Below are 20,980 nucleotides of genomic sequence, written 5' to 3'. Positions count from 1 at the left end.
TACTCACTTTGATCCATCTTGCGGCACAGGGTATCTGAAGTTTGCTTGCACAGGTGCAAAAGGCATTTGAGGGTAGGCATGAAACATCTGCACAAAAGGGAAAAAAAGCAATGAGATGGAGCTCATTTCCAACTTAAATGCAACCACAACAAAGTAATCACTCAGCTATGGTGGAAATAATTCCCTAAAGGGCCTTTCACACTAGGAACGATAACTATCCAGTTGTTAAGTGCGACGTCACGGGCCCAACAGCTTTTTCATCCAAAAACGTTTACTAGCGCAGCCAGGTTTACAGGTTTCCACAACCTGTAAACGTCGTCCACATCACCTCTGTTTAAGTAAGGGTCAACAAATTGCATAAATCAACTAGAAAAGCATTTCCTAAAGGAAATACAGTGCATGAAAATGCAAAAAATATGATGTAAAATATCATACAGAGTAAAAACAAACTATATTGGTTGCTAGGTAGATGAGGTTTAATATAGTTGGAGTGACTGAACAGTTAAATAGGTGGATAGTTTATATGGTTAAATGATTTGCTTGGTAGATAAGGTTTAATATAGTTGGAATGATTGAACGGTTAAATAGGTGGATAATACTTAACTTAGTTAACTTAGCTAATGCATTTTTAGTAGTTAGCAATACTAACATGCTAACTATGTTAACCATGTGACTTAGCTAATCTAGCTAATCATTTTTAGCAGTTTTGCTAACTATGCTAACTAGCATGTTAACATGCTAGCATGCTAACTATGCTAACCATTTTACTTAGCTAACTTAGCTAATCATTTTTAACAGTTTTGCTAAAAATGCTAACTAGCATGCTAACATGTTAGCATGCTAACTATGCTAACCATGTGACTTAGCTAACTTAGCTAATCATTTTTAGCAGTTTTGTAAAAAATGCTAACTAGCATTCTAACATGCTAGCATGCTAACTATGCTAACCATGTGACTTAGCTAACTTAGCTAATCATTTTTAGCAGTTTTGCAAAAAATGCTAACTAGCATGCTAACATGTTAGCATGCTAACTATGCTAACCATGTGACTTAGCTAACTTAGCTAATCATTTTTAGCAGTTTTGTAAAAAATGCTAACTAGCATGCTAACATGCTAGCATGCTAACTATGCTAACCATGTGACTTAGCTAACTTAGCTAATCATTTTTAGCAGTTTTGTAAAAAATGCTAACTAGCATGCTAACATGCTAGCATGCTAACTATGCTAACCATGTGACTTAGCTAACTTAGCTAATCATTTTTAGCAGTTTTATAAAAAATGCTAACTAGCATGCTAACATGCTAGCATGCTAACTATGTTAACCATGTTACTTAGCTAACTTAGCTAATCATTTTTAGCAGTTTTGCAAAAAATGCTAACTAGCATGCTAACATGTTAGCATGCTAACTATGCTAACCATGTGACTTAGCTAACTTAGCTAATCATTTTTAGCAGTTTTGTAAAAAATGCTAACTAGCATGCTAACATGCTAGCATGCTAACTATGCTAGCATGCTAACTATGCTAACCATGTGACTTAGCTAACTTAGCTAATCATTTTTAGCAGTTTTGTAAAAAATGCTAACTAGCATGCTAACATGCTAGCATGCTAACTATGCTAACCATGTGACTTAGCTAACTTAGCTAATCATTTTTAGCAGTTTTATAAAAAATGCTAACTAGCATGCTAACATGCTAGCATGCTAACTATGTTAACCATGTTACTTAGCTAACTTAGCTAATCATTTTTAACAGTTTTGCTAAAAATGCTAACTAGCATGCTAACATGCTAGCATGCTAACTATGGTAACCATGCTAACTAGCTACAGTGGGTAGGAGTCATAGTTGATGAGAAGTAACAGATACAATGGCTGAACAGTTAAAAAGTTCAGTAGTTTAAAGGGTTAAATTGTTTAACAGTGAAATATTGTAGTGAGGACTTTTATTTTGAAGCAGTTTTTGGCAGAGGAAGTTGAATAGGGTGTGTAGTCTTAATAGGGCCAGTTTGTATGCTTAAAGCCTGAGAATGGCAGTTGGTCCAGGTGGCCCGAACACCTGCCATAGGATTCTAATTGCTGTGATGTCATAAAGGGCAATGTTAAGTCAATGGGGAAATTTTGATAGTTTTTAATTAATAGTTTAAAAAGTATAAAAGTTACAAAGATGAAAAATACATAGCACTCTTATCCCAAGTAAGACCTACGTAACAAAGTTTGAATGAAGTTTCTACGTTAAACGGTTGAAGCTGCATTAAACGCGTTAGAAGAAGAAGAATAAGAAGAATAAGAAGAAGCCTTGGAATAACAGTATAGTGCATTTTCATGCACTATAATAAGAGTAATAAGTGTAGCTATGTAGCCGGATGATATAATCAATAAGAGTAATAAGTGTAGCTATGTAGCCGGATGATATAATCAATAAGAGTAATAAGTGTAACTATGTAGCCGGATGATATAATCAATAAGAGTAATAAGTGTAGCTATGTAGCCGGATGATATAATCAAAATCCAGGCCTCTGCGGAAAGACGGATTTTGTTAGGTTTGTCAGTAGTTGAACGACAATTTTCTTATCGGCTACTCTGAATAGCGGAAAAAAATAGTTTATTTTACAGTCTATGGGGAAAAACCAGCGGCTCTGGGAGGAGATAGACCAGGTACAAGTATTGTCAGCACATTATTCCATCCCGACTTAGGAGAATTCCGACAATTTTTCACATAGATCTGTTCCTCGAGGTCACTGAGTACTGTCGGTACAAAGTAGTAGCTACAGTGCTACAGTAGTAGCTACAGTGCTACAGTCTGGGGCCATGATATTAATGATGCCCCCATCGTTAAAACCGTTTTTTTTCATATTGAAAGTACTCAGTGACTTAAACAGCCGGATAAAGGTAACTAACTATAAAGATATTAGTGCCATTACTGTTATAGTTCATGTTTGGTTCATGTTTGGATGGCGTCATTCATATTAGCTAGATCAAATACTTTTTTTGCAGTTATCGTTACAGTAAGTAAGTAACTTTTATTTATATAATGCATTTATCTATGCACAGAGTGCAACCCAAAGCGCTCCACACGGAAGAGCACCTAACACAGTGGCGTAGTCGCCAGCTAGACATACAACAAACAAGATTAACAAATTATAAAATAAATAAATAAGAAATAATAATAAAAGAAAATAGCTTTTGTTCTCGCTGCTAACGACCTGTTAAATTCCTTCTGCATCTTAATGAATTGTGGCACTTACATATGGGGGCATCATTCCCCGGAACTGGGCATGAAACTGTGGGGGGACGCCACCCGGAGGCTGCTGCCCCCCATTGAGTTTGTGTTGGGGGGCCGGGGCGGGCAACCTGTCCCACTTTCTGCCCTCGGCCGGGGCCGGTTTGCTCGTTTCGTCCGAGTCGACGGTGGGGGATGGGGTGGTGCGAGCCACCCCACCTTCCTCAGGAGGCTTGCTTTCCATCTCCGAGGGGCTGGAAGCCGAGTTCAGATTTCTGCCCCCACCCTCTCGCCAGCTGCCAACATCTGCACCAACAAGAGAGAAAGTTTCTTACGCTTTAGTCCAAAACAACGCGCATTAATAAAAAAAAAAACATCATTGTCATTAAAAATACAGTTTGAAGTAGTCATTAGGGACGTGTTCAGATTGGTGAATAACCAGTTAACCATTCCAAAATATTCTACATTAATATTCATATTCAGCTATTTTATAATGCACAGAATCATGGCAGAAGTTGCACAATCACGGTATAACATAGCAAAACTGTTACGATATGCCCCCATGGTAGAGGTTCTGCTACCCAGGCACTGTGAAACACTGTTTATAACCCTAATCCCAACACTACACTTAATATTTTTATTTATTCTTGTGCACCCCATGCATAGTCATAGAACATCTATCTATAAAGCAAGAAGCGTCTGCGTCTGTGTGTGTGTGTGTGTGTGTGTGTGTGTGTGTGTGTGTGTCTGTGGCACGCATATCTCGCTGACCGTTTGTCAGACTGACCTAAGATTTCGTATGTGGCTCGCGCGTGGCACAAAGGTGTGCACTCTCGATTTTGAAGATTTTTGAATGCATATTTCAAAATATGCTTATTTACGTAGGACGTTTATCGCTGCACTGCACTGTTTCCAAGGGGACCAGTTTAAGGGGAGCTCCACCCCATGGATCGTGTAACAGTAGCTAGGTCCAGAGAACGGGCTCTGCTAGGTCTCACTTTGATGACAGTCAGTCGCAATTTAAACAGATTACTCGGGAACCGCTTGTGGGTTAAGATGCAAGATGATTATCATGCCTGACCTCAACAATAAAGATTCCCTGTATGCAGTTTGCTTGCATAAAATGATTACTTGCAACAACACGCCAACAAACACGGGTATGTAGTGACCACTCGAATAGCCCAGGCTACTTTGGACTTTCAAGAGACTTTGACTAAAACGACAATTCCGACTGCAAGGTCCCAAATTGAAACGAGCAATAGGCTAATGCCACATAGCTAACGTTAGACAAGTTGCAGACTGAGCGACGGCACTTATCACGCCATTAAACACGGGTATGTAGTGACCACTCAAAATAAAAGTATGTGCAAGCTTCGAATAGCATTAGGAAGTTATTCAGCTATACACATTTAGCCTTAACTCAAAACAGTTGTCATTATGTCATTCTGATCTGTAGAAATGTCACATGCAGCCATGCCTAAATTTATTAGAGGCCACATTAATTATAGGCTAATATATTATAATATTCAGTATTCATTATTGAATGCTTAGCTGGAATGATGTTTCCCTATCATCCTATTTTTTAAAGCAGGCATACTGTGGGCATGTAATTGAGCTACGGGTTTTCTTTAGGAATGGCATGTTTGAACGGACACTGCACTAGTACATAAAAAACAGCAATAATACTAAAATGTCTTGTGTAAAGATGGTTTAGTTGAAACAAAGTTATTGGGAATTGACTAGAGACTAATTACTCAGACACGTGAACACATGGACCACAAACACAGACTAATTAGCACTGATGACATGTTTGTTATGCTGCAATTACTCAGCAACACACACAAAAAAAAAAAAAAAAAACGAGACGAGATTTTGCAAAACACGATTCAGACAGATCAAAATAAAAAGGCTGGCCTAAATAAAAAGGTGTATGGGTACGTGTCATACTCTGAGGTCTGAGGCTGGGGCCGGGCCCGTAGGGTTCCTCATTCTGGTCGCCTGCCTTCTCGGCTTCTCCGGCTGCCTGGAGAGTGGGGAACTCGTGGTGGAACTGGCTGCTGACGCGCGGGGCGCCGTCCACCTGGCCTGGCTGCTGTGTCACCTGCTGCTGCTGCTGCTGCTGCTGCGGAGGCTTGTTGTTGGCCCACGAGCGGCTGGTGCCAAGAGTGAGCTCCGGGGCCGGGGGGATCGGCGGCTTGGGCTGAGGGGGCGGGGTTTCTTGTTGTCTGTTATACACAATTCAAGTCAAGTCAAGTGAAGGTATTTCTCTAGCACATTTAAAAAAAGCAGCAGCATTGCACCAAAGAAAAAAAAAAAAGAAATGATTAATAGGCTAAATAAAGAGAAAACCACACGTAAAATGTCAAAGATAATAAATGGCCCTTGTATTAATATTAATGAACATAAAAACAACAGAGGAAAAATAACAGAGGGGAAAAAAAAGAAAATTACACAGGGGGTGGGCGGATGGATGGATGGGGGGGGGGGGCAGATGCAAATGAGAGAGAGCACATAGCATTGTTTACAAAAAGGCTACAAGAAACGATCAGGGTAAACTTCAAAACCTGGATTAGCCTTAACAATAGCCTTTCATTAATGCTCCTGAGACCACACACACATACAAGCAGATCTGAGGGGCCCATCTGAGTTGCTGATTAGTACAGTACAGCTCACACGGGGTCAGTGAGGCCAAACAGTGTGTGTGTGTGTGTGTGTGTGTGTGTGTGTGTGTGTGTGTCCATCTCACCGTTCGTCTCCGGGTTGGTCCTGACGGGAGGCCCAGCCGCTGCCGTCCTTGGGTACGATGTTGACGTTGGGGTCGTTGCCTTTGTTCTCCGCCTTTAGGCTGGGCAGGTTAGCCGGAGGGGGCATGCGCCGACTGACCGCAACTTTGCCCAAACTCTGGAGTCCATGTCTGGCAGCCACTGCAAACCAGCACGAACGAGAGGAGGAAAAGAAGAAAAGAAAGAAAAAGAAAAAAGAAAAAGAGAAATGAGGGCTGGGACACAGAAAGAGACTCCAAACTGAGGGATTGGACACTTTAATGACCAGTTCAAATGGTATATCCACAAATGCTTGAAGGCCAGTCAACCACAGTGAATCATAGGCAAATATTATCCCACTTCAATAAATCTCTTTTCTCATTAGCTTCTCCCCCATGACACACATCAGTAAAAGGCTTGGGCTTGAGGAGCAGCAGAAATGCAAAGAACTGACTCAGTGGACAAAGACTGCTTAGTAAAGCTGGCAATGGCCAGACAGAAAAGCTGTTCATTCATGAATGGAAGTGGGGGGGGTCAGGGGGGGGGTGGGTAGTCACTTGCATTCCCATCTGATGACTGTGTTCGACTGTTAAGGTATGTGTGGTGTTTTGGGCTTGAAGATTGCTTTATTTGCTTTTTAGCGGCTTATAATATACATAATATATAATATATATTATTATTATTGCTGTTAAAAAGGACAGTACGCAGCATGTGTTCCTGCAGTTTTCTGGGTCTTCATACGTGTTGTACGTGTTGAAGAGGCTAAGGGTTGCATACTTGGTCTTACTCACCTGCAGTTTTCTGGGTCTCCAGAGATTTGCCTTTGTACGTGTTGAAGAGGCTAAGGGTTGCATACTTGGTCTTGCCATCCTTTGCCTTGGTGCTTTGCCCTGACTTCTCGGACATTTCGCTGGAAACTCATTGAGTCTGGTCCTCCGGCCTCACCCCTCAGAACCAGCCTCCTAGGAGACAAGGAAGGGAGGGAGGGAGGGAGGGGGGAGAGAGAGAGAGAGAAACAGGGATGAGAAATTGCAAATGAAAGGGTATTCCAAAAGAAAAAAAAGGATGCAGTTCACTCTTGTATTTCAAAGGCATCTAATTTTCTTTGTTTACCAAAAGACTTCACTGACAATGAGCAATACTAACGCACTAACTAACATGCAACACTAATGCATGAAATGCAATACCAATGCACTAATATGCAACACTAATGCAACCAAGGGATGTTGTTGTATAGTTGTTGTAGATCACTTTTTCACCAACCTGGACAAGAGTCCTCAATAATTCCATGGACAAACCAATTTAACCAGACAAGTTTCAGTCGGGCCACCATTTCTTGCCCAAAAGAGAGACATCAGTTCCAAATACTTTTTTGCAATACCTTTAGCACTCTAAAAGCTTCAGTAGCATCTGGTAAAGTATGATGCAACAGAGAGAGAGAACCCCTTGATCAGCCAACCATGATATATGGAAGGGGTGTGTGTGTGTGTGTGTGTGTGTGTGTGTGTAAACATGCTAAACATGTTTATCTACAATCCTGTGGTTTCTCAGATGAGTGGCCGGAGAAGCCTCCTACCGCTTTAAATTACAACGCCTCAAATCGATAGAGCATGTCGCGTTGCTATGCCAACAGTCTGTAAGTGTGGTGGATTGACAGCATTTGGGGCTGAAGTCTCCAGCGAGCAACATGGGGGCAATTCATAATTGATGAAGCACGGTCAAGCCCAGAGAGAAGGGCTGAGCCACCACAACTCAACACGCATGGCTGACAGGACAGCCGGCGACTACTACTACAACAACAACAAAAATCACTTTCACACTTCCACTTGCTCACTGACATCCTGAAGAACCAATCTGAGACTCTTTTTTTTTGTTCAAACACATTTAAAATGCATAAATATTCTATATAAATACCCTTACTGGACCATATTCTGGCACTCTCTAACCCCTTGTGTGCACCGCCATAGTATGATAACAGCATATTAGATCAGCTTCCTTTTATCAATATAGACCAAAGCCTCAACATGTATAATTACAAGGAAACACAAACACACCCACACAGCTCTCTTAAATGCCGTATCAGGCAAGTCCTTGTGCGCAGACTGTGCCAAGTGGTTCTGCATTATGTGGTAAAAGGGGAATTGATAAGAAGGCCAAACTTGAGAATGAGCAGACCTCATTTCCTCAACAACCACAATACAAACAGACAGTCAGACACACACACACACACACACACACACAGCAAGAGGAAATAGCAGGATCCTTTGTGGGGCCAAGGGTCACCAAAGGACATGTGCATTTCGGTGACGACTGGAAGACGAGTGAAGGGTGGCACTCTGAATCGTGAGCCACGTCCTGCAACACCAACATCTCTCTCCAGTCATGTGACTACTCGGGCTCCATTCTGTTCACCCACCATACCGACTGTGGGAGTCAGTCGAGTCACAGCTATAGACCCTTTCAAGAGAGTTCCATTATCAGCATCATAATTGGCCCCACAAGGATTCCGTTTTAACATTCCATATGTTATCTTAATGCAGAGGAAGTAGATGAGGAACCAAATAGAATGTTCAAGCATTGTTTTTGTTTTTATTGTTGAAAGGGTCTATAGGATTACTCATTTCCATCCAGAGCACCTTCTGTGATCTCATAGATGAAACACTCAGGGGACCAGAGCAGCCATCACAGGTCCCAGCCATCTGCCTCCCATATGATAACAGCCAATGAGAGAAGAGACCACCATACCCTAAAATCTCAGGCCTGGCAACTGGCCCTACTGAACTACTATTCGCTTAAGATTCTTGAATAAATCAATACCATAACTGGATTGGGGCTAGTGGGGGTTTGGCATTCACAGTTCATCAGTAAAACTAGGAACAGATGATGGTAAGGATCGGCTTCTGAAAGGATCCATCCAATACCACCCCCCACCACCCCCCAAGATTCTGATGAGAATCTATCGTTGCCATATATGTTCCCATCAGAGTTAACCAACACATCCGCCTACGTGAACATGAGAGGTAAGCGAGGTGACGTGAAGTAACGACATAGTGAAGTAGCGTTCCCACCTTAATCTCCAGGACAAAATATTATATTAGACTTTTCTGCTTTATACCGATCTTCCTTGTACATAGATCGACACCAACTATATTGACGCATCCTGCGGCGTTCACAATATATTTGTCTACAAAAGGGGCCACCAGGAACTTACAAAACCAGATTATAATTTAACATCGATCCAGTGGTGTATAGCCATAGCTAACCGGTGGATAACGCTTCCATGATCTATGATCCTTAAGGCAGTAACGTTATCATCACCAACAGAACAAGGGGAAACAAAATATATCATGATCGACTGGAAGACGTACATAATATGGTGATGTGATTCTTATCCAAGCCAGCCAATCTAACCCTTACTAAAATACTTGTTCATCCCTCCATCCACTAGCCCAGTATTTTCAGAGTTGAATATCTGACAAATACAAATGAACTTTACCCATGTTTTATAACACTCCAGTGAGAAACAGCAACCCTTGCAACATTAAAGCTAGTTCTACCACTATTGTTGCGACAATATTGGCTACTTACATGGTAGTCTAAAACAAAACTGAACGTACCTACTACCTAACTATAAACCTTATTGTCTGCATGTATGAAATGATTCTAAACAAAACCATAACGTTAACTTACTTGCGCTTGGCATTAGTGCAAAGACATCTCAATAATGATGTCCAGACTAATGAGCTAACTATGGTTATTAGCTAACAAACTCGCTAGCTCAGTGTGTCACAGCGCCCCTGTTTGGATCCATCACCGTTAAGACCATCTCTTTCGAACGTCTGATATTACCAGGCTTAACTTCTGCGAACAAATATTTAATTAACCCATGTTGTTCTTTGAAGTGATCTGTGTGGTTTGTTCATGTAATAGTTTCAGTAAGCACAGAGAGAAGGAGGGTGGGTCGCAGAGGCCCGGTGTACTGAGGTGGCCTCCGAACCCCATTTTAGTAGCTACTTGGCTAATGTTAGCCAAGTCAAGTTTCCTCCATGGCTACTAGTCTGGTCATTCTGAACAACAGACTACTGGGCAACTTCCCAGGATTGATACCCCCTATTCAAAAACACATATCTACATTAGTACAACATCGTATCTGACCGATGGTTTGATGACTACACGAATTCATTCACTTTCGTTTCACGTAAATGTTACCTCGCTAGTTTCCACTGAGAACATCTTGCCATCACCACATATTCCTGACGGCCAAATTCTTGGCGGTGTTAGCGAGGCTAGCATGGCTGGCTAACATGTTAGCGCGCTGGCTTTGGTTAGTTAGTGTCCACCACTACACACAGGTTTAATCTTTTGAGGCCTGAAAAATATTTTAGTTTCGTTAATGGACATACCTGTCTCCGCCGGTCCCTTCACTGACTTATGGTTTTCGTTTAGCCTGCGCAAGAGGCTGTGTTCGACCAGCTTTGCTTTCCGTGTGTGTGTGCAGCCGGTGAATTACAAAAGCTTGCTACACTGGCTAGCTAGCTAACTAACTAGCCAGTTAAAGTGCTAGCAACCTAAACGCTCTTGACTTGCAAGGGCCACGCTGATTTATTGTGCCCGTTCAGTGGCTCTTCTTTATCTAGCGTATCGTTTCGAATTTGGACGATACTGAGCAGCTCGCATGTATTCGTCCAGTTTGTCAGTGTATTTTTTTGTTCCCGTTGTCTCGTGTGAGACAGGTCTGCTCCAGTTAAGAGGCCCCGCTCGCGCCGAGGCCTGTCGCACAATCAAAGATGGCAGACTGCCAATCCACGGGAATCGGCGTCATCGCGTAAAGATGACGGCGGCTGAGGGAGGTCGTTTTTGACATGCAAGTCAGCATCACCACCAGCAGGTGGCGTCGCAGAGAAAACTAAAGCGACAGAATAACCAGAGAATGTCTAATAAGGGGAGAACCGCCACCGTAAACGGGCTCTGGAATAACTAACACAACCAGAGCCGTATCTGAACACAACTGTACTGTACTGCACCCTGTCGAACATCAGGTGAAAATGTAGTTATTTTCATTAATTTAGGAGAAAATGTTCTACTACACACAGAAAAACACAGAGAGGCTTAAATTCAATTATTAATTCAGAGGCTACTTTATTGTTATTTGCAAATAACAAAAGTTGCAAGCTCTGAAATTGTGGGATTCGTCATATGTATAAGGGACAAACAAACACAAAACACATCAAGAAAATGTTCAGTTGACAATTTGAAATGCAGTAAACTAAATCATTACAAGATGGTGCATTAAAGAGTAACTTAAGCATAGGCGCTCAATAACAGACTGTTAAAATAGTAAAAAGGCAACCAATTAAAATTATAATTTACCACATTATAAAAACTATATATTCTGAAATTTTATTTGGACCTTCTTTTACAAGATTTATACACCTTATTAGTATAATCCAGACATAAAAAAGTCTTAAGTACACTTACAATTATCACTAAAAATGCAAGAAAAACATCACAGACAAATCAATTAGTCATACTGCATGATACACCCAACACGGACATCTGACTAAGCAGTATATGTCTTCAGCTTGTCCAGTATCATCATGGGATACTGGAGGTACTCCTGGTAGTTGTCTCTCTTATAGATTACCGCCACCACCAATGTGGCGGCTGACAGAAAGAGCAGGTGGGTGCTAAGGGTACGCTTGGTCTCCCTGGCAGGAATGGGTCGCGTCTTCATGGGCTGAGCCACTCGTTCCCACTGAGTGTAGATCGCCTGGCGGGCCCCCTCCCATTGACCTGGTCCAAACAGCCGGTACTGATATGGTGTGCAGGGTCCAAACAGAGTTCTAAGCCACAAGCCAGGGTCTCGTAGGAGCAAAGGCAGGAACCTGGGCTGCACTCCCACCTGTTCAGCCAGCTCGTCCATGTAGGGGACGTAGTCCACCTGGATTGTGTGCCTACTGGACGTTACGTACCTCGAGGAAAAATTAGATCATTAAAAGAAGAACATACACCTATATGGAAGGAAAGATTTAATACCAAATGAACACAGCAGTTTGCTTATTCTTATTATTTCTTTAAGCTTAGTACTATAGTGTACCCTTCCTAAGACAAGCTTTTTTTTTTTTATGAATCGTCATAATATGTTCTGATTCGGCAGAATTTCTATCTTTCTAACTTTAGTACATGTCTTCTGCTCATGTCTCTTAATTTCAAAAGAACTTTCAAGGCTATCATAAGTACATTTGAGGAAAGACTTTGAACAGAGGATACCTCTTGGCCATTGCCTCTTCTTTGCACTTGATGTCCTTCATCATGACACTCATCGAAGGAAGCTTATTCAACCCTTTGATACAGAAAACATGATCAACCCCCAGACTCAGATTCATTATGATTTACAAAGGTAGGGGTCAAGAACTTTTAGTAACCGTATAACATTTGTTTCCCAATCGTCAGACTGGTTCTAGCATACGGCGCTGCAGCACTGAGAACTAAATACTGTCTTGCCAGTTCTGTTACTGAATTGGACAACAACAGATACACTCTCATGAAGGAAATGTTGTCAGTACCTTTAAAGACCCTTGTGGCCCACCGAGCCTGCATCTCTGAGATGGGCATGATGGCACCCAGAGGTTGAATCAATCCAATTACGGCCAGAGTGGGGCGTTCTAACCCTGGTGGGTAGATGTGCTTGTACAGGGAGGTCTTGTTCTCAGAGACAGAGAGCACATGAGCGGGAAGGAAGGGGAATGAGAAACTGTAGCCGGTGGCAAACACCACCAGGTCGATGTCGTGCTCCACGGAGCCATCCTCGAACACCACGCTGGAGCTTCGGAACTCCTTTATGTTGGGCTTTACCTGCACCGTGCCAGAGAGGATGCGGTTGGGTAGGTCGTCATTGATAGTGGGGTGCTGATGGTAGACCCTTAGGAAACACAAAATGGCAACAAAGTTATCAGTGAGTTATCAGTGAACATTAGTGTTCTTGCTGAATTCATTGGCTTCCTATGGCAGCCAGAGTTAAATTCAAATCCCTCACTTTGGCCTGCAGGACACTGTCTGGATTTGCTCCTTGCTATTCCATGATCAAACTGTACACCCTATTACCCCCCCCCCCACACACACACACACACACACACAAACACACACATACAAATACAGACATACCCCCTTTACCCCTCCCCCCTGCACACACACCCCACACACACACCGTTTCATCACCCCGCCCCCACCACCACCACCCAAACACACAACATACCACCTCCCCACACCATTTCACCCCCCCTCACCCTACACACACACACACACACACACCATACCCCCACACAATATACCTTTTTAATTACTTTTAATTACTACTTTTAATTCATTCTTTGAAGTTACAATAAACTACTTGAAGTTACAATAAACTACTTGAACGTCCCCTCTTGACCACTGTGGTCCTCTGATGAGCGTCTGCTGTGTAGACCATCCACTGAAGCTAAGACATCACAGTCAAGACTAGCCTGGGTGAACCCAGGCAAACTGGTTAGCTGATTTGAATTTGCTCTGCAGGTCTGTCTGGAAAGAATCCCATTGACACCTGTTTCTGAACTTCCCGATTTATAACTTCCAGAACTTAACCAGCAGTGAAATTAAACTTAAATTGATGCATTGAACTCTTATCATATCGTTTCAAAAGTGCAGCAAACACATCTTTCTTGTAAACAAAGGTATCAAATGCAGTTGTCTACTCAATTCCAAAGAAAATTCATGTTCCTGGGTTTTTGGTTAATCAGAAACGGATATCAATGTGCCCCTTTCCAGACCAACCTGAAGATCAAATTTAAATATGCTAACAGGTCTAGGTTCACCTAGGCTAAGTCAAGACTCTTTTATTCTGTGATTCCTCAATGGGGACCTAATGTTCTACGTTCTTGTGATAGTTTTGGGACTTTGAAGAAATGTTTAAAGACTAAAAGACTAAAAGACTTTAAAGATCTATTCACCTTGCACAATAATTAATTCCCTTATAGAGTTATGGTTTGTGTAATAATGTTTTTTGTATGAAAACTAATTATTTTCATTGTTGATGATAGTTATTATTGTTAATACTGTTGTTATTATTAGCATTATTATTATGTTTATTATTATTTTTTAGTAGGTCTATGATGTAGTGTTTATATACTGTAAGTCGCTTTGGCATGAAAAGTGAAATACCATAAACATAACAAATATACATAAGCATCAGTGGCGTGTGGAGCCTTGAGAGAAACTGTAATACCTGTGTTTGGGCTGCAAGCCATACATAGCATGGTTAAACCGATAGTTGAGCCGCTTCTCCACAACGCCGCAGATGAAGTCACGTGGCAGTATCTTCTGGATCAGTCGTGTCAGTCTGTTTAAGACCAGGTCCAGAGGAAGGCCATTGTCAGCCACTCGATTCATAACCCAGGCACCACGACGAGTACTCAGGAACAACTGTACAGTGTGTGTGTGTGTGTGTGTGTACGAGAGAGAGAAAGAGAGAGACTATTACATTTTCTCTTGTAGTGGGTCTTCACCACATACACTAAATTTCAGGACATCCTTGTACAGATAGTTTTTTACAAGAAAGTAGATTTATATGGTGAGACCAAACTGATCTGTGCATATCTTAATTGAGGTGGGAAAACTATGAAAGCAATGTTCAGTGTTCACAGAAGGATGTGTTCTGGCAAATATTTTGTTGTGATAGTGAAATAATGCTTCTGACTGAGAGTATTTACCATATATGACTATTATTCAGGATTCAAAACTGTTCCAATTTAGACAAAGAACCCAGAACCCAAACCCAGAAAACAAAAAAACAAAAAATACTTTATGGGGATCAAAGCATCATAAAGCCTTGTATTATGGACGCCAGTCTTGGGTATACTGCAATTTGCACAGTGCATTAAATACCTGCTTGGTCATTCTGCTGAGCTCCACGCTGATGTCACCTCCAGAATTCCCGATGCCAACCACCACCACCCTTTTCCCGCGCCACTCCTCTGGTGCCTTGTAGTCCCGGCTGTGGAAGTACTTCCCCTTAAACGTGTCAATGCCTGGTAGAATATTCAAATCATAGTGAGTAAAGCTAAAGAAACATCAAGGTGGGGTTTGTGTACAACAACACAGTTAGAGAGCTTTCATCTGGGAAAACCCATCACATGGTGAAATAAAAAAAAGAAACAAATCCTTTATTTCTGCTCCGTTTCAACCCTCTCTGGGGTCTACTGCACAAAACTAGGATAAGGGATTAAGCCGGGATATCTTGGTTATCCTGGCTCAATTTATCCGTGATCCAGTTGCACAAAAGCGGGATAGGGGGCAGCAGGATATGTTATGGTATAAGTTACCATGGCAATTTATTCTGTGGAGCTAGCCTGCTCCAGACCAGGCTAAATTCCAGGATCTATTTAATCTCATCCCTTATCTCAGTCAGCAGTCACCACAAACGGAAAACCACTACACATTGTTATCACATATAACTAGACCCACTGTGCTTGACTCACACCCAATTGTGCTTGTGACCATTTGTTGGCGGATTTGTGGGTAGTGTGCTTTTTAAAGTTAAACTTGAGCAGGGGCTTCTGAATGTGTTTTTACCTTGGATTTTGGCACAAGGGATTTTAACATCTAATCCTGTGTATTAATGTAATTATTTAAACTTTTGTGAGCATAAATCAACTTTTACATACTCGCCATTCCCGACCTGTCATGCGACAATGTGACGACACGGGAGTGCCTAACCATTTTGCGCGTGGTGGTCGCGGCACTAGTTGCAATGTTCTCCTAAACAGAGGTGTTGCTGTTCGTTGCTGTTGTGAAAAGGCTATCGCTACCTTCTTCACACCGTAGAAGAAGCAATGAAGCCGCTCTAGTTGCCATGGTGAATCAGTGAATCTGTGATTGGTGGCGGGGTCTATTTGAAGAAGCCGTGTGCGCGCACTTATCCAGGATAGGTTTCACCTGGCTTGATGAATACGTGTCTGCTCATCCTGGCTTGCTCGTTGTGAAACCAATTAAGCCTGTACGCACTTGTTTTGGATTCATTGAGCGCGGCTCAGTAACTTATCCCGGATGTCTTAATTCTGCTTTTGTGCAATAGGCCCCTGGTGAAATTTCACCCATTTAAGATTTTCATACCATCCTCACAAAATCCTGGATGTTACTAGGATGGTATCAAAATCATAAGTTGGTGAAATTTCCCAGATCTCATCACATTTTTAAACAGGTCAGTGTTTGGTGCTGTCCTCAACAATCTTTGAACCACAAGTTACGAATGATAAAGATGGCATGCCAGAACAAATAAATGCAAGAATGTGGCAAGCAAGTCATTTCACTAGACATTCAATGGCTTCAGCTTACTGCACCCTTATCTTGACTATAAATAGCCACCGCAAACATCTGCACTGCATCTATGGGTGAACTAATAACCTGTGGAAGGCAAACACATCCCTGCATGCATAACCCTGCATTCATGCAGGGTTAATGATTGTCCTGCCTGGAAATAAACACATCTTTTTGCATTGACTTCCACTGTCACACACACAAATAAGAGCACAGATAGAGCTTTGGGCCTAGCATTTTCATCTAATAGCAAGCAGTGATATTTGTTTATACTGGACACACCATTTAAACTTATTGTATGCACATATGCAACAGTGGATATCACAACCTTCAATATTCAACAGTCAGCTTGAAATGGAGTCAGGGGGGTAATAAAGACCTTGCGAATAACTTTGAGCACATGTGTTGCTATGATTTTGTCTAGGACTGTAGCAGGGGCTTTTTAATGTGCTAAATGTGAGGATACTGAACACTAGTTGAGAGGATGCACACCCACCCTCCCTCCCTGTGTGTGTGTGTGTGTGTGTGTGTGTGTATGAGTATACATTGTACTGTATATATTCATGTTTATGAGATCCCTGGTTACCTGGGAAATCAGACAGTGGCATGCGAGGGTGACAGTGATGTCCGACGCAAACCATAATTGCATCAAAGATGTGGCTTTCTCTCTTCCCATCCCTCGCCTCTGTTTCTACCTCCCATTGGCCGGAGCGGGAGAAATCAGGCCTCTGCTTGACTTGCAGCACCCGTGTCTGCGGTAAAGAAATTCACCATTCTTGGGTAAGAAGGACTTCTTAATGACAGTAGGACAGAAGGACTGCATTCTGGACAGTATAAATATATATACTCTTTTTGATCCCGTGAGGGAAATTTGGTCTCTCATTTATCCCAATCCGTGCATTAGTGAAACACACTCAGCACACAGTGAACACACAGTGAGGTGAAGCACACACTAATCCCGGCGCAGTGAGCTGTCTGCAACAACAGCGGCGCTCGGGGAGCGGTGAGGGGTTAGGTGCCTTGCTCAAGGGCACTTCAGCCGTGTCTACTGGTCGGAGTTCGAACCGGCAACCCTCCGGTTGGCCACGGCTGCCCCAGAGTTCCTGGGAAAGGTTAAATACATTTGTGCAACAAACCTGGAATTGGATGTATTGCCGGAGTTGGAAGTGGTCTGTGTACATGTTAAAGTAGTCCATGATGAGAGAGTTGTGCATGTAATTTGGGAAGTGAGCTGGGATAGGGAAGTCGCTGTAGGTCATCATCTCCTTGGAAGTGTTGATGATCACAGAGTGGTAGATACTGGCCCTGTCTGGCTCAGGGTTCTCCTGTGGGGGGAGATCAGCTGCAATAAGGGGTATTGTACTGTGAAGGCGTATGAAGGTCAGAAAATGGAAAATTAAATGCAAATAGCCATACCTTAAACCTCCACAATCCCCCAATGTCATCGCTGCTTTCAAAGCACACTGGCTCCAATCCCTCATCCAAGCAGCACTTCATGCATGTCAAGCCAGAGGCTCCAGCTCCGATCACTGCTACACGTTTGGCCATAGTGGATGATCTCTAAAGAAAATAAAAACAAAACTGGAATGGATATAAATATGTGTTCATGAAATCAGCTCCGAAAACAATTACAGGAAACGTATCAATAAGTTATTAGAATTGCTTACTATGGCTGAGCAAGAATGAAAATGTCTTGGTCGAGTGTTTCTATCTGTAGGCTAGTGTTAATTAGTGATAAATTACCTTGCCTATTTGTAATGAGAGTGAGATTCGCCTCTTGCGTTGTTGCAAGGGAGGCCACCGTGGTTAGGGAATATGATAGTGACGTCAAGTTTCTCGGGGCACAAGAGTTCCGCACGAGTCTCCGAACATGAAATCCGAACATTAGAGGATGCCATGCCATAGCCCAGTGGTTCTCAAAGTGTGATGACAGGTGGGGCGCGAGGAACAGGAGGACATTTATTATTTTGTGCCTATATTTAATAATGCCTTTCTTTTTTGTCAAGGAAGACCAAACCTAAGAGTCATAAACAGACTGACATATAAATTAAAATAATATCTGATCCAGCGTATCAGACAGGAAATGTAGCCTACTGTGGGACCAAGATACGAACGTTATTTTAACGTTGATGGGGTCAGGTGGGGCTTGAAAATTCCCCAAAGTGGGGAATGACAGAAAAAGTTTGAGAATCACTGCCTATCCTGTAGTTTAATAACAATCAATTTACTTTCCGATTACCAAGGCCTACCTCTATTCTTACTGGACAACGCCACATAATTAAACTTCTCAAAGCATGAACCATTTTTGCAATATAGGCTACTAAGGGGATTAGGAAGTACTTTTAAAGGTGCCATGTGTAACAATTGAGGTAAAAATATCCAAAAAATGAGCTACACGCATCAAAAGAATGAGAAGAAATAAGGGCGATGATGTCATTAAAAAAAATGGCAAGGTATAGTGCTGCAGAGATATCAACCAGAATTAGCATGCTAAATTACTAGCCACAGCCCGACAGGTGTCATAATACCAGCTTCGGCCATGGGAGGCGGTATGCGGGCAACATAACCGCCAGCCAAACTGCAATACACGTTTCTCGGTTGTTACTCTAGGCAGAGACTTTCTAATGTGGAGACACAGCACTCAAAAAATACTCCATAGAAATGCATGGGGCTCACGCCAATATGGCCATTGTCTACACATATCCCACCCCTTCCTCGGCAAAACGTCGACATGTGAATACATTGAGCCAATCATGTGGTGTGTTGTGAAGACATCGTGCCAATCATGTGTTGTGATCTCGCCGCTGGAGCAAGATTGGTGTCGTGAAGCCTTGCGCACGCGCAGTTCGACCCAAAGACTGTGCCCGATGAGTGCCCATAAAACGTTGGTATATGGCCGCCGAGTGGAGGGACTTGCCTAAAAGGACTTTGCTCTAGGGTAGACCAACTCACTTTCTGGAGGTAAACTGCCTCCATCTTTTATGGAATGTGGAGTATGAATTGATTTTTTGGCGGATATTACACATGGCACCTTTAAAGTTTCAAAATGTCCAGTGAAACATCGAAATATTAAGTGATAAACTCGTTTATAACTTGGGCTACATAACTTAGCCTATTGACGCCACGTTTGAGGAAACTTTTTCATTTACAGGGATGTGGACATATTTACAACAAGGCAACATTGTTTACATTGTCTGCAGCAGAATGAGTTACAAGTCCACTAAAACGACCTTTCACTGACCGCACCCCAGTTGTTATTTACACATTTCGCAGTCGTGCATCTAGTCAGCTACCAGTAGACTAAAAGAGTGTGATACCCACTAAGCATTAGACGTCTGATGGATGTGCAGATGTAGACTATAACCATGTCTGTGATCTGCACGTCCATCAGACATCTAATGTTTAGTATTTAGTATTAGGCTGTTATATGGCTGCTGTTATCCGTGAACGCCTTTACATGCAATGCGTAGCAAAAAAGTGTGTTAACTCACCGAGCAATCTGGAGTTTTTCAATTCTCGGAGGCAAGTCAGATACGTTTGATTCATGCAGCGACTGTATCTAATAAATAACATTGTGGGCGGAGTGGTTCTTACATGGACTTTGAGTTGCTTTGTGAGCAAATTTGGGTTGAAGGCGTTATACATTAGACGTCTGATGGACATGCAGATCACCAGACGTCTAATGTTTACTGGGGATAGTTTGAGCGAATTAGGGTTGAAGGTGGCAGTTAGATATCGATAAAACACAACAATGCATCATGAATATCTGGATTTACACCCAATGATGCATGGCATTGGGCAGCAAAGTAATGAGGAGGGAAAATGTCAAAATGTTAGTTTACATCTTGATGCTAAATATATAGTTTAGGTAGCTTAATCAGTTTTCCCTAAATGGCACAGCCTAGGCATACACCTGTCGATTTACCTATACCCAATGTTATGTGGGCTGCAAAATCATGAGGTGGGTGCTGTCCAAACCCATATTAGTTCACATCTTGAGGGTATATGCTTTCAGACAATACAAGATTTAGGTGGTTTAATTCGTTTTCCCTTCATGGTATATACAGCCCAAAATATATCAGCCATACACACTTGATTTATTAATGCCCAATTATGTGGGCTGCAAAGTACAGAGGAGGGTGGCACATGTCAAAACCCATGATAGATCTCATCTTGGGGGTATAATATTATGCTTTCTGAAAATATATAGTTTAGGTGGTTGAATCAGTTTTCCCTAAATGGCACAGCCCAAAAGGTATTTGCCATATACCCGGGCTGCAAAATCATGAGTAGGGTGGGAAATGTCAAAACACATCCGCATTGTTCTTTGAGTAAGGTGGCAAATAGAATAATACAACCAGTAGGATGAGATACTGGTATGTTGCTTAAGTCAGGTGCTCTTTGGTGTCAAGGGGAAAAGTCAATCGAAAAAACGGGAGGAACATTAAGTTAAAGTGTATTCATTTAGCTGGCATGGCTTAACTGAACAGTTAAAAATTGTCCGTGCATTGCGGCTTAAAACTGTTACAGGTCATGATGACATGGTCAAGGCAAGCTTAGCTTTAGCTGTGTAGGTGTATTACTTCTACCAAATGCTGTGTCCGACATATTGAAGTTAAATGGGAGCAACTGTTTTGATTAATAGCAAC

General features: G+C 42.1%; 2 protein-coding genes across 15 annotated transcripts in view; both read right to left on the bottom strand.

Annotated features, from left to right (window-relative positions):
• Positions 1-10,751, bottom strand: part of prrc2c (proline-rich coiled-coil 2C) — a 39,627-nt gene extending 28,876 nt beyond the window's left edge. For all 14 annotated transcript variants that reach the window (XM_076279019.1, XM_076279025.1, XM_076279026.1 and 11 more), the window contains exons 1-6: positions 10,385-10,751; positions 6,773-6,943; positions 5,966-6,143; positions 5,167-5,444; positions 3,245-3,525; positions 8-87 (exon numbers count right to left, since the gene is read on the bottom strand). In XM_076279019.1, the coding sequence (XP_076135134.1) occupies positions 8-87; positions 3,245-3,525; positions 5,167-5,444; positions 5,966-6,143; positions 6,773-6,887 (932 nt within the window). In that variant the 5' untranslated portion in view covers positions 6,888-6,943; positions 10,385-10,751. The remainder of the gene's footprint in view (positions 1-7; positions 88-3,244; positions 3,526-5,166; positions 5,445-5,965; positions 6,144-6,772; positions 6,944-10,384) is intronic.
• A 790-nt stretch (positions 10,752-11,541) lies between these two features.
• On the bottom strand, positions 11,542-17,879 carry LOC143113820 (flavin-containing monooxygenase 5-like). The gene is made up of 8 exons (XM_076275464.1): positions 17,748-17,879; positions 17,468-17,656; positions 16,918-17,083; positions 14,901-15,043; positions 14,242-14,438; positions 12,548-12,903; positions 12,252-12,324; positions 11,542-11,953 (listed from the first exon to the last, which is right to left on the bottom strand). The coding sequence occupies exons 1-8, from the start codon at positions 17,877-17,879 to the stop codon at positions 11,542-11,544; spliced, it is 1,668 nt and encodes a 555-aa protein (XP_076131579.1).
• Positions 17,880-20,980: the final 3,101 nt, after the last annotated feature.

Source organism: Alosa pseudoharengus, unplaced genomic scaffold, assembly GCF_046254945.1.
Source record: "Alosa pseudoharengus isolate Yale_2024_CS ecotype anadromous, Long Island Sound unplaced genomic scaffold, YU_APseudo_1.1 YU_APseudo_1.1_scf_11, whole genome shotgun sequence".
Classification (NCBI taxonomy): domain Eukaryota; kingdom Metazoa; phylum Chordata; class Actinopteri; order Clupeiformes; family Clupeidae; genus Alosa; species Alosa pseudoharengus.
Note: the sequence above shows the minus strand (reverse complement) of the source record. Positions and strands in the feature narration are given on the sequence as shown.

Coding starts and splice junctions, on each gene's coding strand:
- LOC143113820 (XM_076275464.1), bottom strand. CDS start 17,879: ATGGCCAAACGTGTAGCAGTGATCGGAGCTGGAGCCTCTGGCTTGACA. Junction 17,657..17,747: donor GGGGATTGTGGAGGTTTAAG/GTATGGCTATTT, acceptor CTCCCCCCACAG/GAGAACCCTGAGCCAGACAG. Junction 12,325..12,547: donor GGCCACAAGGGTCTTTAAAG/GTACTGACAACA, acceptor TCTGTATCAAAG/GGTTGAATAAGCTTCCTTCG.